Here is a 17,313-nt window from a genome sequence, read left to right on the forward strand (position 1 = left end):
GTTCTCCGGCCAACTCGTTTCCCACCTAGAGTTCCGGAACGCGCTGGACCCAGGGAGCCCACGGAGCCCTAGAAGCAGTTCCTCCGCGATGCCTTCGCCTGAGCAGTAAGAACTTCCTGCTTGAGCCCCTGCACCCCCTCCCCCGAAGCTCCCAGGAGAAAGGGGCTGCGACCCCAGGGGGAGGGGCGAGGGGAATCCTCCCGCAGCTCTTGCTCCGTCCCCCTCCCCTGCCGGGCGCGCAGGCATGGATGCGCTCAGCCCCAGACAGGGCAACAACACGACGTCCTCCGAAGGTCCCTTCGGGACAAACGGCAATGCTACCGGCATCTCCGACGTGACCTTCAGCTACCAGGTGGTCACCTCTCTGCTGCTGGGCACGCTTATCTTCAGTGCGGTGCTGGGAAACGCGTGCGTAGTTGCTGCCATTGCTCTGGAGCGCTCCCTGCAGAACGTGGCCAACTATCTGATCGGCTCGCTGGCAGTCACCGACCTCATGGTGTCGGTGCTAGTGCTGCCCATGGCCGCGTGGAACCAGGTGCTCAACAAGTGGACGCTGGGACAGGTCACCTGTGACCTGTTCATTTCCCTCGATGTGTTGTGTTGCACCTCCTCCATCCTGCACCTGTGCGCCATCGCGCTGGACAGGTACTGGGCCATCACGGACCCCATCGACTACGTGAACAAGAGGACGCCCCGGCGTGCCGCTGCGCTCATCTCGCTCACGTGGCTCATTGGCTTCCTGATCTCCATCCCGCCCATGCTGGGCTGGCGCACCCCGGAAGACCGCTCGGACCCCGACGCGTGTACCATCAGCAAGGACCACGGCTACACCATCTACTCCACTTTCGGCGCTTTCTACATCCCGCTGCTACTCATGCTAGTTCTCTACGGGCGCATTTTTCGAGCCGCGCGCTTTCGCATCCGCAAGACAGTCAAGAAGGTGGAGAAGAAGAGAGCGGACACCCGCTTCGGGGCGTCTCCAGCCCTGCCGCCCAGGAGGAGCATAAATGGAGAGCCAGAGAGCAGAGAATGGGGGCAGGGCGTGGAGAGTAAGGCAGGGGGCATTCAGTGCGCCAATGGAGCTGTGCGACAGGGCGAGGATGGCGCAGCCCTGGAGGTGATCGAAGTGCACCTGATGGGCAACTCCAAAGAGCACCTGCCGTTACCCAGTGAGGCGGGTTCTGTCCCCTGTGCTCCCACCCCCTTAGAGAATAAAAATGAGCGCAACGCCGAGGCCAAGCGCAAAATGGCTCTAGCCCGCGAGAGGAAGACGGTGAAGACCCTGGGCATCATCATGGGCACCTTCATCCTCTGCTGGCTGCCCTTCTTCATCGTGGCCCTGGTCCTGCCCTTCTGCGAGAACAGCTGCCACATGCCCAGTCTGTTGGGCGACATCATAAACTGGCTCGGCTACTCCAACTCTCTGCTCAACCCTGTCATTTACGCCTACTTCAACAAGGACTTCCAAAACGCCTTTAAGAAGATCATCAAGTGCAAGTTCTGCCGCGGATGATGATGGAGGAGGAGCAGCCGCTCAGTAGGCCCGCCCCTCCCACTTTGCCTCCCGCAACCCTCTGGAATCAATACTTATGATAACTTGCTGCTTTTTCTCTTCCCCAGTGGCTCCGCCTGCGGCTTCCAGATCTCGCCCTGTCCCCTCCCCTCACCCCCCTCCTCCCACACACACCTTCTCGCTGGGAGAACGCTAGTGGGAGGAGGCGCCCCAGGCTGGGCCAGAGGATGCGGGGACACTTCCCGGGTTTTAAGAAGCGACCCTGGCTCCCGAATGTTTTGTCCCAGCAATCGCCTCCTCCCACCTATGCTCCCCAAATTTTCGCGGCGAAACTTTCAGACTCAGCCGTTCAGGGCAAAAAAAAAACCAAAAAAAAACCCCACACATGAAATAAACTGCACCCAGCCGCCGTTCCAACTGTAATGGCCCCCACCTGCTCGCCCCACTGCTGGAATTTGGACTTAAGTTTCAAGGACTTGGCTCCTTTCCTCACCCCGCCCCACTTCCTGGCTCTCTTGTCCAGGAAACGTTCACTCTCTCCCTGTCTCATCCCTTCTCTCCTTTCCCAGCTTCCATTTAAGCCCTCGCTCGACCCTGGGCACTGTCTCCCTCCCCCCCCCCCCGCCCCGCCCGCGGGAAAGGCGGGAGGGCCTGCTTTTCGCTGTGGCTGTGGTGTCCCTGGGAACCCCCACCTCTCCCTGCACACTCGCACAGTAACACTCCCGAGCACGGCCCATGCTTGGCTTTCTTGCATCCAAACCAAGTGGCCAGAAGCGGTCTCTTACAGCGGACTTGCAAGTACAAGGCTGGGCCAGTGGGAGAGTGCGGCACGATTTGACCCGCGCTGGCCTTGGCGCCAGCACTCACCAAAGAAACTGACACTCAGTGGGAGGGAGAGCGGACTTCTCTTTGTCCGGATGCGGGCTTCGCCGCTTACCTACTGCGGGAGGCGCCCGCCCGCCGCTGGAGACGCCCAGCGCACAGGGCCCAGCGGACGGATCCGGGCTGGGTGCCTTCCTGCGCCAACGCCCCTGGGCGCGCGGAAGCGCCGCTAGACCACAGTTAGGTGGGCCGCTGCCGCGCCCTGGGGTCCCAATAGGCTCTGGTGCCGGAAAGACCCGGTAGGCGCAAGGGTGGCGTGTCCGGCATCAAAGAGGGAGGGGTCTCAGGGTACGGCCGCGCTCCAGCTGACATTCCCCAAGGCACCAGAAATGGGTAATTTTATCCCAAGGATGCAAACGCTTTCCTCCTAATTCACCACCCTGGTCCTTTTTTGCATAAGGGAATAGCTCTGTGTAGCGCGTCCTAACACTATGCAGGATTTGTCCTGGACCAGAACCTTGGTTTCCAAATAGGAATTCTGGGCTTTCAGTTGATGGGACCCAGATAGGTTTAACAGTGTCTGTGATTTCAGAGGCGGTTACCTCAAATAATGGGGCCCTAAAGTCTAGCTTGGATGCTCATCTCTGGGGAGTCCCTGAGAACCTTGTACAAAGTTACATTTGCTCCCTGGCCTGTTTTTCACCACAGGTCTAAGGGAAACGGGCTTCTTTCCCTTTAAATTTGTGGAGTACTCCAAGCTCTTCTCCCCGCCCCCCCCCCCCCCCCCCCTCAAAGTTATTCTTTCAGCCTTGCCACTCCTGCTAAGAGGTTAAAATCTATGCTGCCTCCAGAAAGGAAGTTATTTTGGTGCTCCGTTTGAATGTAAATTTCTATCCATGTGACCTGACCAGGATCAAGAAGTTTGTTATAGTTAGATCTAGCCTCTAATATTTTAAAGTTATTTTTATTGTTGAGAGTATTACAGATGTCTCCTATCCCGCCCCCCCCCCTTTGACCCCCTCCATCAGCTCACTCTCACCCCACTCCAGGCCTTCTCACACTATTGTCTGTGTCCAAGAACTATGCATATATGCATATAAGTTCTTTGGTTAGCCTCTTCCTTCCCCCTCCCTCCCTCCCTTCCCTCTGATTTCTGTCAGTTTGTTCCATGCTTCCTTGTCTCTGGACCTATTTTGTCATGATTTCATTTGGTTCATTAGATTCCACATATAAGTGATGTTTATGTTTCTCTGAGTGTCTTATTTCACTTAGCATAATAATCTCCAGGCCCATCCATGCTGTCTCAAAGGGTAAAAGATCCTTTTTTATAGCGGCATAGTATTCCACTGTGTAAATGTACCACAGCTTTTGATGAATGCCTGTTTTGTTTTCCAGCAATTGCGCAAAGTTATGTATTCTTACGCCCCTCTCCCTTCAACTGTACCTTTTGAATGTTTGCGTTGCTGTTTTGAGAACCATGTTGCAAAAGTTGGTAATGAAAAGTTCACTGTGTTTAAGAAGATGAAAAGACAGCTCTGTTACTTGAAGCCATTTATTGTTTGTTAAACTGAAAAAAAAAAAAAAGCCCCCACTTGATGTGTTTTTCTGTAACCTAGTTGAGAGTAGGCATCATAACCAGTTAAACAGAGAGAGTATATAAACTCTGGGAACTCAGTGGGTGATCTGTCTATACATATGTAATGCTGATGGAGCTATGGTGGAGAAAATAAGGTAGACTTATCCCGTCCAACAGTTATTCACTCAAAAATTTTGTTCTTTTTCTAACAATAATTTAAGTAGAGCTATATGGAAAAAAAAAACTTTTCTGTCTTCCTAAATCTTTAGAACAAATTCTATATTTAAAATAATTCAAGTCCAAAATTTGCTTATCCTATTAGGCTTTGGCCAGCGAGTATTACATCTGAAGTTTTGAGACTTCCAGTTATTTGTGTCTCTCACAGAACTGTATGGCAATAGTTTTTGGACATTCGCTCTTCCTGTTTTAGAGGATTTACACAAGAACAGGGAAGGAGCATCCAACTGGACTGTAATTTCCAAGCAATAGAGAAATTAGGAATATGTGCAAAAGAGCTGCATAGCAGAAAAGAGACTCTGATGCTTTTTTTTTGAAGTGTTTAAATTAAGGTAAAGTATACATGCATCAAAATTGGCTTTCACTCTTCCCTGTGACAATAAAGGAATTTAACAATGGCCATGCTACAATAAACTGATACTAGTGACACATGTATCTTTATTTTCATCAGAATCACTGTCTACTTGTATTTATTTATATAATTTTAAAACTGAAGTCAAAGAATACAGTTACCAGGAGAAGATCCTGCTACACAGATCAGGGATCTGACGGTTAGAGAAATAAATTTACTTTTAGTGCTGAAACATTCCAGATCAGTGGTTTCTCTTTTTTAAAAATCCTGTCTCTGGAAAGAGAAGGTCACATCTGATTGGTTAGCCATGAAACCAGGCATTGACGCTGACTGATACCTACAGATAAGATATAGGCATCTGTCTAATTAAAATGAATGAGGTGGGGGACCTGCAGAAGAGGAATGCAGCCTCTGGTAAAAGCAAGAGGGGCCCATCCCGCCTCTTCAAAGTAGTGGACAGCGCCGAGGCCCCTCCTTGGTCTCCCCACAATGTCCCGCAGAAGAAAACGGCTTCCCTCGGAGTCAAACGAAGCAATGGTTTGGGGTCTGTCACTAAATTAAAAGTGGAGGGGCATTTTCCTCTCCGGGTGGATCTCATTTGATAGTGGGGTTCAATGTGTGAGATCTATTACTGTGTTAAAATGAATCCTTATGCTGGCTCTCTTCCCCTACTGGAATCATCAGTAATGCCTCTAGTTTCCCATGCTATCTTTGCTAATTCCACTGCTTTCTGGTATCAGATTGATGGCTGCAAGGCAAGGTGAGCTCAGGTAAATGTCAGGGGGAAAACAAAGGTTAGTGATATTATGGCCACGAAAGAGAGCCTACCTGCCTAAGTCCAGGCAATATATATGTATGCATATTGTTAGCCCAAAAAAGGGTAGAGGCTGTAAAAAATGTATTTATTTGAGCAAAGGATCACAATCTGAAAGACACAGATTCAGGTAGCAACCCAAACTGTGCACTGCAGAGTAAAGGAAAGGCAAGATTAATCAAGGCCAAACCCACACAATGTAATTCTTGCATGCAAATGAAGGCTTGCTGCCTAGGTTAACAGAGATTGGTTAGTTCCAATATGTACAGAGGGAGCTGAATCCTATAAGGAAGGAAGTAAAGTCCAGATATGCCCATGTAGAGGTTGTTGTTCCCGGGTGTTTATGGCTCCAGGATGTTTTGAGCTGAGTTTAGCAACAGGTTTAGCAATAGGACTTTTGGAAATGAGACACAAGATGTGCCTTAGGGTGCTTTGGCCTCACTTACTTAATAGCCTCCTGACTCTATTTTAAGTGATTCTTTATGTCACTTATGTCACAATGCTTATTTCATTTTATTTTCTTCATTATTAGTATCTTCCCAATAATAAAAATAAAGGCAGAGGAATTGACAGAATTTGAAATGTGTTGCATAAATGCACCCCTGATCTTGAGTAAATTGATGCATTGGCACATTTATCTTAGATTCTGGGCAGCTGCCTTCTTGGCTTGCATCTCTTTCCCCAAAGGGACAATGGTGTTTGACTTTCTACAGTATTGAATCTCTATCAATAGTCCAATAAAGAGAGAGACTTCTTACCACTCACGTCCACTGTGACTAACAAGCCCAGATAATCAGTTAGCAGCTATCACATGTCAGGTTGTTGAAAAAGGTTGAAATATGGGACTACTAATAATATAAGATGTTCTTGTCACCTTGAAGGAGGAGTTTTCAACCTACTTGAGTATTCAAGAATGAGCTCCTAAAGCTAAGAAAGCATTAATGGCACAATATATAACCATGATCTAAATAGGACAAATCACAGGAGTTTGGCACCACAAAAATTCACAGGACAAAAAATCACTCTGGGCTGTGGTGGATAGAAAAGATTGGGTAGAGAAAGCTGTGTGGATCACCCAGAAATGAACTCTGGGCACATGATGGGGCATGAAAAAGCAGACATTCTTTATGAGGTGCCCAAGACAGCCCGATCCCTTCCTCGTGCCAGATGGGCCTGGGATGAAATTTTTGTCTGGAGTGCTAGACCACCGGTAGCCTGGGCTGATTATGGATGTGGTGATCCTGGAGATAGGTGCAGGCTCAAAACTTCCATGTATTTGTGTCAATTCAAAGCTTCTGAGGAGAGAGAGAAGATGCATCTAAAGTCAAAAGATTGCCCTGGCCAGTGTGGCTCGGTTGGTTGGAGCGTCGCCCTGTGCACTGAAAGTTTGCTAGTTTGATTCCCTGTCTGGGCACATGCTGGGATTGCTGGCTTGATCCCAGATAGGGGGTGTGCAGGAGGCAGCTGATCGATGTTTCTCTCTCTCCCTCTCTCTCTCTTTAAACGTCAATAATATAAAAATAAATAAAAAGGACTGAGGGTTGGTGGTCACTAGATAAAAGGAGGAAGGTTCTGAGCAGACTAAGGGGCAGCGCATATGAATAAGGAGAATATGTTTAATTATTAAAGGATGACAACAGATGACTGGAAGTAAGTACAAGACAAAATAATTCATGCTTATATAATGTTTGTGTTTTGCCAAGTGTTTTCATTGACTATACAATTTAAATTTGAGGTAGCATATTCTTTTGGAAATACCATTTAGACTATTTTAGCTAAAGCAGAAGATTCACATAGTAGTGGGTCAGAGTAGAAGAAAAGTGCTAGCGATCATATATAGAAGGATTATAATTTCAAGTGAAAGAGCTGGAACTATATTTGTAGTCAGTGGGAATCATTAATGATGAAAGCAGAAGAGTTCAGTTTGAAGGTGATTTAAATGATGCACTTGAAACAATAAAGGACTGAAAGTGGGATGCTTGCTGGCAGAAGGAATGAAAACAAGTACAATTCTGGAAAATACGTCAAAGGCAGAACTGGCAGGACTTGGTGCCTGGATATGAGCAGATATAATTCAAGATGCTGATGAGGTTTTGGGCCGAGGAGATCTGGGTAAATAATGGAAATGGGCAAGCCAAGGGTTGCTTTTCCTATGGGTCTTTGCTTTTTCAGCGTTATCTGTAACTACAGAGGACTTTTTGTCCTCTGCTAAAAGAAGTTCTAGACCAGATGGAAGGGGCATGCCAGAAAAGGTATTGATACATGTCACAGGCTTTGAACAATCTATCATTTGGGTATATGAGGAATGCTACCTCATAGAGCAATGGTTGAACCAATTCCCTGATGACTGCACCATTTTTTTAGTAGAACCTGTTGTTTTTTTTAATAGGGCACAGTTCCAAGGCACTACAACAGGCTTTCAAGCATTGTAACCCAAAAGCACTGTGTTAGGCAGTATTTTAAGAATGACATAGGAAGCCCAGAAGATTGGGACTGACCAGGTGACCAAGTGGAGAAACAAAGTAATCCGGTTTGCTCTTCAAGTCCACTTATCAAGAATCATAGCAGACCTGTTTGATTCTTAACGTATATATTCCTAGATCCATGAAGCTAAAGTATTCAGTTATTTTTTCTATTTTCTAACCCACTTTGCTTATGTGGCAAAGAAAGGGATGGGGAAATGAACTGGGTGCACAGATACTTCAATATCTGATCCTATTTCAGTCATTTCCGTTCAATTGTCCAGCCTTCCAGAAAGTTCTCCAGGCCAGGATTTCAAGGAGCTATCTTACACTGACAAGTGGTCATTCTGTTGTGGTTTCATTTGTGAATAAAGAAAAGGAAACTAGCTGGCTGGGAGAAAAGGGGGAGGATGGAGGAAAGAGCAGACAACAGAACTCTCCTATGCTGTTATGTAGCTGTGGAGATTGATGAGGAAGTATTTTGAAACTTCTCCAAGGTCCTAGGAGGAAAAGCATTCTATGAATTACAGTGTGCTTCAAGATCTGTGGGAGCAATTAGTCTGAATTTACAAGAACTAAAGAAGAGAGAAGTCAAACTGTGAAAGCTGGTTTTAACTTTAAAATAACAGTAGAGACAGGGCTGCAATAGCATGTATTCACAAGCAATATAGTTTCCTGCAAACCTATACCATATTGTAAAAATTTGCAACAGAGAAGGGGCTTATTGCGTAGCTTCTGGTTCAGGAGTGGTGGGCAGATCATTCATTCACTCATTTATTCAAGTAATAATTCTGGAATACCTATGGGCTAGGCACTATTCCAGGTGCTTAGGATGTAGCAGTGAACAAAGTACAGAAAGTCTCCCTGGTAGATTACTTACAAAAATAGCCACAATTATTCCCCGGTATGTGTTCACTTCTTTTGCAATGTGATTTTCAGCTTCTCCCATCAAGATATGGAGGCTTTCTCTCCACTTGAATCTGTGTTGATCTTGTACTTGCTCTGACTTATAAAACAGTGCAGAATTGATGTGATGCCAGTTCTGACCATGGAACTCACAAGGCCTTGCACTTTTCCAAATGTCCCCCAAAGCCCTGCCCAACCATCATGTGACCAAGCCTGTGATCTCTTGCTGGAGACCAAAAGATCACCTGGATCAGAGAAAAATCATCCCAGGGAAGGCCATCATGGATGAACCAGATCTCATTTGACTCAGCAGCTGACTGCAGACATAAGAGTCAGCAAGGATAACACAGATAGTCACCTAGCTTCCCTATTACAAATTGTCAAAGCACCGACTTGTGGACTAAATAAGTGGTTGCTTTTTTTAAAAAAAAAGTTGGGTTATTATTGCATTGCAATCACACTTGTGATATCTTCTTTAAAAACATATTTTTAATTTCAGAGAGGAAGGGAGAGGGAGAGAGAGATAGAAACATCAATGATGAGAATCATTGATCTGCTGCCTCCTGCACCCTGCCCCCCTCTCCACCCAGGTCTCCCCTCCCTCCAGGGATCTAGCCTGCAACCGGGTGTGTGCCCTGACTGGAATCGAACTGTGACCTCCTTCATAGATCAACATTCAACCACTGAGCACCACCGTCCAGTCAATAGTTGCTATTTTAAGGTACTAAATTTGAGGAGTAATTTGTCACATTGAAAAGGCTAATGGACACAGTTACAGACCTTAAGGAGTTATATTCTAGGAAAAAAGAGAAAATTAACAACAACAAAACCACATATATATGTAGTATATGATGGTGATCAGTATTATGGGAAAAATGAACTAGATTATGATACATAAAGAGCACCTAAATGCAACGAAACTATTTGTGACTTTATAACAGAGATTCTTGAATTGTCAAACTACTCTGAATTATCACCTGATGTTAGAGAGTCTGGCTCTGTAGTAAACTAGACCCTTGGGAATGGCTGGCTCCTAGCTTATTTCAAGGTCCTTCCTCAACTTCCTTCATCTTCCCCTATCTTTATATCTCTCATATATGCCATTTCTCTGTCTTTTTAATTTCTGATATTCTTTTTCTAGGTTTTAGTTCATGCTTGGATGATCGCATGATTGTTTTAGTCTCCTAAATTTTCTTCCATTCCCTTTTCTCCCACATATATCCCTCTTGTATTCCATCTTGAGTACTGCTGTTAAACTAATATTCTCAAGCAAAAAGATCCCCCATCCCATACTCAGGTTTACTTCCTGCAATATGACCAATTCCTCTTAACCTTGTGCTAATATTTAAAAAGATAATATCTGGAGATTTTAGCAAAAGTTCTGTTATATAGTATCTAGTTAACAAATATTATTTAATCCTTACTCAAGGCAGAATCTGTGACTGGGTCATTTGCTGATTTTGTGGTTGTAGAGCAGGGAGGAAAATTATATTTAATATTAAATGTAATACCCAGATTCTTACTGTAATTTTTAATCACATAAAACAGTTACGTAGAGTTTTCAAATGTTTGAGAAAGAAATAAGAGGACATTTAGAAACTACCATTGTACATAAAATAGAGCTTTAATTATAAAGAAATAAGATAATAAGACTTGAGAATGAGCTTGGTAACTGGTAAAATATTAGAAAATATAGCATCAACCATCAACCTTGTTCCCTTCTTATCTATGCTTTGCCTTTGCCTGACCTTGAAGTGTAGTTTGTCTTCTCTCTCTTTCTCTCTTTCTCTCTATCAATCTATTGATCTATTGCAGGGTAGGGGAGCTGATCATTGCTTTCAGTTCCTGATAATTTTCACAGTGGACCAAACTGTTACCCCTCTAAAGCCTCTCCACAGGAACCAGATGGCTGGTATACTCTAGCTGCCAAAATAACAGAAATGTAAACCATAAAATATGAAGAAATTATATATTTTTTATTTTGCTACATTTCTATCCTGACAGAGTGCCATTAAATAATGGGGATTTAAAGAGACGACTGTGAAATTAAAAAAATATTGAGTCTGGGCCATTGTTCTCATTCTTCATTGTTAAATAATTAAGCCTTGATCATATCACACACACTTGATTTGTGTCATCTGATGACATTACAATTTTTGCTTTAGCAATTTAGGAAAAATGGTCTGTTTCTTATTTAAACTTTGATGATACAGTACCTGGTCAAATAAAAATATTCAATTGGTTTGAATTCCTTACATTGTGCTTGATAGTTTTTGCTTGGTTTAATATGCCCGTTACACTTTTAATCATCTATATATATAAAAGCCTAAGCGACCAGCCAACCATTTGACCATTAGCTATGATGTTCACTGACCACCAGAGGTAGGACACTCAGTGCACAGGCATGGAAACATGGAACAGACTGATGAATCTCAGAAGGAAGGGAGGAGGAGGGAGGATGGAAAGAGATTAACCAAAGATCTTATATGCATATTAAAGGCCCAGTGCACAGATTCATGCACCGCTGGGGTTCCTTGGCCTGGCCTGCGGGGATCCAGCCAAAAACGGCTCTCTGACATCCCCCGAGGGGTCCCAGATTGCGAGAGGGAGCAGACCAGGCCTAGAGACCCCACTAATGCATGCACTGGGCCTCTAGTATTTTAATAACATCTTGTCTGCTAATAATGGGTTTGGCAGCATCATCACTGATTTTTTTCATAAACGTTTACATACATACTCATATAATTTATTATTACTTGGCATATTTAAGCATATCTTATGCAGTATGATTTACTTTTAACAAAATAATTTTTCTGTTCACATGTATAAATGGGATATAAATAAGTCAGTGTTTCTCAACTGGGGGTGATTTGTGCCCTCACCCCCAAGTGACATTTGGCAATGTCTGGAGACATTCTTAATCATCATGACTGGAGGGGCGCATCTAGCAGTTAAAGGCCAGAGATGTGCTAAACATCCTACCCTGTACAGGACAGCCGCCACACTTAATATGGCCCCAAATATCAATAGTGCTGAGGTGCATGAATTCGTGCATGGGTGGGGTCCGGCCAGCCTGGCCAGGGGGAGGGGACATGGGCGGTTGGCCAGCCTGTCTGCTGGTCGAACACCTGGTCGAGGGGACAATTTGCATATTAGCCTTTTATTATATAGGATATACACTGAGTGGCCAGATTATTATGCGTTCAGAGATCATAATAATCTGGCCACTCAGTGTATATTGTAAATAATGCTGCAGTGAACATAGTATTTCACATATCTTTTTAAATTAGTGTTTTGTATTTCTTCAGATAAATACCTGGCAGTGGAATTGCTGGGTCATATGGTAGTTGCATTTTTAATTTTTTGAGGAAACTACATACTGTTTCCCATAGTGGCTGAACCAATTTACAATCCTGCAACAGTATTTTTATGGCCAGCAAAGAGGCAGTGTATGCAAATAGGACAAATCAAAGACAAAAAATGCTATAAGCTCCACATTGTTTTGTCATGCTTATTAACTTTTCCAGGAACTTTCACACATATAATGTTTTATAATTCTTATATTATCCCTAGATGTGAAAATAGAAGATTTTACCATGCCTTTTTAAATACGCAAAACAATTTATAAGATTATCTTTTTTTAAAATGTATCTTTATTGTTGAAAGTGTTACAGATAATCCCTTTTCCCCCCATTAACCCCCTTCACCCTCCCTGGCCCCTCCCCAGGCCTTCACCACACTATTATCTGTGTCCATGGGCTATGCATATATGCATATAAGTTCCCTGGTTAATTTCTCCCCCGCCATCCTGCCTTCCCTCTGAAATTTGTCAGTCTGTTCCATGCTTCTATGTCTCTGGACCTATTTTGTTCATTAGATTCCACATATGAATGAGATCATGTGATACTTGTCTTTCTATGACTGGCTTATTCCCTTAGTATAATACTCTGTAGGTCCCTCCATGCTGTCTCAAAGGGTAAGAGATCCTTCTTTTTTACAGTTGCATAGTATTCCATTGTATAAATGTACCATAGCTTTTTTACCCACTCATCTACTGATGGGCACTTGGGCTGTTTACAGATCTTAGCTATTGTAATTTACAAGACCAGTTAGTGATCCCAGTTCCCTGTTCACAGAACTTTGAAGCCCCCGAGACAGAAATTTAACTGCCAATCTAATGGTAGGAGTGGAATTAAGAGACATACTTCTTATATTCCCAGGAAGAAAACATGCTAAGAGTGCATATAAACAAAAAGGCCTGATCTGTTTTTTTCCCACTTCTCTCATCTCCTTAGTTGTTGAAAAAATCCAAGGGGAATAAGAGTTAACACAAGCAAATTTAATTTTCCATCAATAAAGAAATATTTTAATTAAACTGGTAATCTGAGATTATTCCGTGTTTAATAATAGATAGAATGGTGACCTGAGTTTACGTTTAATGTTAATCATAGTATTCAAGGGACATAAATCTCAAGTTGATGCTGTAAATTCTGCTCACATCGCCATGCTGAAACTGAGACAGCTCGAGTAATATGGCCTTTTCATGTACTTTATCTGCATGTTCTGAGTTCTGGCTCTTCTTTGAGCTATTGAATAATAAATGTATTGTCACAGAATGCCATCAGTCAGGGTATACATTTAAATGAGAACTGGAACAAGCATCAAAGCCTACTTACTGTGGTGCTAACCTTGGATAATGGTGTCAGTGAATTTCAGAATATTTAACCAAGAGGAGAAATGCACTGTCATTTCCATCACGAATTTGCTCCTACTGTGTTAGTTTGGCAAGGAACTAAGATCATTAAGCTTTAACTTAGAACTCAGAACAAGCTTTAACATTACGACATAATATCCTCTATTTTAATAGTTGATGTAATTAATTTTAAATGAAGTAGAGCTGTAGTCTCAACTATCTTTGGATAAATATTGATCATTCAGAATAAGCTCTAAATGTTTTCCAACAACTTGTAGAAACCTTTGAAAGTGGATGCAGAGGGAAAAGTTACAAAATCATCCATCCTATCTTATTAACTTGCTCACTAGTCAATCAAAGGTTTCCTGAAATTTAGGGAATATAGATTGGAATAAGGATTTGCTCTCAACATAGTTACTAAGTTTCTGCTGGATATCTAGTACTGTGCATATACCAGAGAGGCATAGGGGCTCTATACATGTTTTATGCAGTTAAACATTTACTAGTTAAGTTGTAGATTGGTAAATTCTGGAGTACCCATTGGTAGATGATGGTGGCCTAGCAGCAGAGGGGAAGACTTTTCATGATGAGGGCTTTTAATGTCCAAAAATAAGGAAGAAAATCCTAGGAATTTGCCACTTAGTGGGAGGTGGGAAAAACACCGAGAGAAAGATAAGAGAATAAAGAAAACCAGGGGGTGAAATGACCCCATAGCAGTATTTCCAAGATATTTATTTAGTTGAGTTGCTAGGAAGAGAATTGTGATCAAACTCTCCACATTATCCACTGAAATACTGTATTGAAGATGGAGGAGTTGTTTGTAAATACAGCACTTAACATTCCAATGGTTTTTCTTTATCATAGCTGATTTAAATTATCAGAGGAGCTTTTATACATATGAGTGACTGCACCCCTACCTGAGGATTCTGGTTTATTTGTCTGGAGTTAGGCCTAACAAATTGCTATTAACAAAGCAAAGAAAATTCACTGGGGAATCTAAAATACAGAAAACCAGGGATATGGATACAAAAAGGTTAGAAAATACTGAATGGCACCTCAGAAACCTCATCATATATGAAGATAGGGTATGTGCTTCAGGATGATGATATTTTGAGGGCTCTGAGACTTTATAGCCAAGATGACATTGGGGGCTATTTTCTACCCTTTGAGAGAAAATGAGAAAAGGCCAATCAAACTTTACTCTTGGTCTCCTTATTCTAAGGGGGCCTCCTAGGAACCCGCACAGCAATGGCTAGGAAAGTCACACAGAACAATAGAGCCACTGGCACTGTCCCCTAGTTTATTGAGTGCCTTCAGGAGATACCCTTGTCAAAGATAGTTTTTGAGGCAAGTTAGGGCTCAGCATAAATAGAACCTAACTGTAAATGGACTTATAAATAAAATGGTCAATATTTAGGATATCTACATTATATAAATGTATCAATTTTAGGTCCTGTGAAAGTGAAAAAGGGTATCTCCTGAAGGCACTCAATAAACTAGGGGACAGTGCCAGTGGCTCTATGACTGCCAGCAAGATGAGAAGGTTAATGCTGTCCCCCGGCAACCAGAACAAGGCCCTGTCATTGCAGAACATTACTGCTCAGTGTCAGGGAAGGAGATACATATACACTCGTATGGTGGAAACCACATTTGTGGAAGGTTAAAGAAGTTTTCAGATCTGAGTTTGTGAATGATCAACCACATTCCTGGAGCTGTAGAATGAGGGAGGTGATTGAGCCATGTAATAACAAACAGGAAATATTAACATGAAGCAGGAAGGTAGGTCAAAGATTATTCTGGCAAGTAAAATTTTGATCTTCTGCTGTTCCAAATCTTTGGTAAATTTTTCTTTCGGCACTATTTAGCCTTTTGCACTCGGATGTCGAGATTAAAATTACTCTTTGAATGTATCAATAGTTTGAAATATTAAAAAATCCAAATAAATAAGTTTGTATGAAAAGAAACTCCAGTTTTTTATTCTACTGCCGCGCTTTGCAAAATCTGGGGTATTAAAAAAATTAAATCCCGAGTAGAATAAAGGAATCGAGAAAAAAGCAAGCGAGTGCAAAGGGTTAGAGATGTAAACTACCTAGGTGGAACACTTTATTTAATCATAATTATAACAAGAATATATTTGGAAATGCAGATTATTTGACAAAACTATATTCTCTGAGGGAAATTTAGAACTAATTTTTAAGGAGTTAGATGATTAGACCAAGTGCCGTATTATGACAGATGTTAATTTTGTTGAAGTATAACTCTCCTGGCTGTCATATACACCCTAATAAATTTGCTGTTAGAAGGCACTTACAGATTGTTTCCATCATGCCTCCAATTTAATTTGTTAAAGTTAACAATGGAAAACTTAAAAATTATACACAAGAATTTTCTATTTTCCAATAGTCATTTCAGTTTCTACATTTAATTCTCACCTTTTCAAAATCCCTAATACAATTAATAAGAAATAGAAAAAGAGGGAAAAAAATACCCACATAGAGTATATCAGGGGGAATAAAGAGCTAAAACTGTCATCAGCTAGCTAGATAGTTTGAATAACTTCTGAAGAAAGTAGTAGAAATAGTACTTGATCTGAGGGAGATATCTATCTACATGCCTAGATATCATTTATTCTTTTACTCAAATAGCTTATAAAATTGATTGAGCACACCTATGTATCCCACATTTTTGAGGTTATAGAGATCACGAAGGTGACCCAATCTTTGTTCTCAGGGCATTTACTGCAAGAAGACACAGTGCACAAATTAATGAATAAATAAACAAGAAACTTCAAATACTGATAAAGGACTATGAAAAACAAAACAGTATTGCGATGAAGAGGATTCCTAGGGGAGAGGAACTGGTGGAGGTGTTACGGAGCTGCATTTTATTGTGTTTCAGGAAAGCCCTCTCTGAAGAGATGACAGTAGAACTGAGATCTGGATAATAGGAAGAATCAACCCCAGGAATATTTGGAGGAATGGAATTTCAGGCAGGTGCAACAATGAGTGCAAAGGCTAAGAAGAATAAAAAAAGGCCAGTGTGACTGAAGAATAAGTTATAAGCTGTGAGATCCAAGGAGAGTCAACTTTACTACAGAAGTACCAAATGTAAGCATCAGGGTCTTTCTACATTAATTCTTGCAAGACCTTGAACCCAATTTTGTATTATGTTAATTGAATTGGGCCCACCAAATTGCATAAACAAAATTTGGATTCACCCTGAGTTAGAGATCTAGGGTCAAAAAGTAAAACCTTATAGGCTCTGGAAAGGGCATTTTAATTAGCTTTTTCTTGTTGGTATGGAAACCCTTTAATGGTTTGGGGCAGTATAATATATGACCTGATGTGCAGCATATATTGGAGCAGGATTTCTGTAGCAGCTGTCTGGTGGATGGACTATGTAGGTGGATAAGAATATAAAGAAAGATCCCGCCCAGCCAGCATGGCTCAGTGGTTGAGCATCGACCTATGAACTAGCAGGTCACTGTTCAATTCCTAGCCAGGGCACAAGCCCGGGTTGTGGGCTCGATCCCCAGTGTGGGGTGTGCAGGAGGCAGCCGATCAATTATTTTCTCTCATCATTGATGTTGCTATCTCTCTCTCCCTCTCCCTTCCTCTCTGAAATCAATTTAAAAACACACACACAAAAACGAAAGGCCCTTAAGTTGCCCTGATGGCTTGGGAAATGGCAGCTTAGAACAGTGAGGATGGTGAGAAAATGTCTGAAAAACTTACCTGGATAGCATCTCTACATCTCTAAAAATACCAGTATATTCTTCTAAGTCCAAGCTGAAGATTTGGGTGGGAAGTGGCCAGTGAATAGAAGTCAAATCTTAATTCTGCTAATGACATTGAGAAATGTGCTAGTGGAAAAAAATGGCATAAAAGGCTCATGAGATTTTTTTAAAAAAATAACACTCATTATTAGTGAAAGTGTGA

The 17,313-nt window shown here is 42.4% G+C and overlaps 1 protein-coding gene across 1 annotated transcript; it reads left to right on the forward strand.

The window, feature by feature from the left end:
- Positions 1–244: 244 nt before the first annotated feature.
- Positions 245–1,513, forward strand: HTR1A (5-hydroxytryptamine receptor 1A; the record flags this gene model as incomplete). Its single annotated transcript, XM_079791286.1, has 1 exon — positions 245–1,513. The coding sequence occupies one exon, from the start codon at positions 245–247 to the stop codon at positions 1,511–1,513; it is 1,269 nt and encodes a 422-aa protein (XP_079647412.1).
- Positions 1,514–17,313: the final 15,800 nt, after the last annotated feature.

This window comes from Cnephaeus nilssonii, assembly GCF_951640355.1.
Source record: "Cnephaeus nilssonii genome assembly, chromosome: 2".
Taxonomy (NCBI): Eukaryota; Metazoa; Chordata; class Mammalia; order Chiroptera; family Vespertilionidae; genus Cnephaeus; species Cnephaeus nilssonii.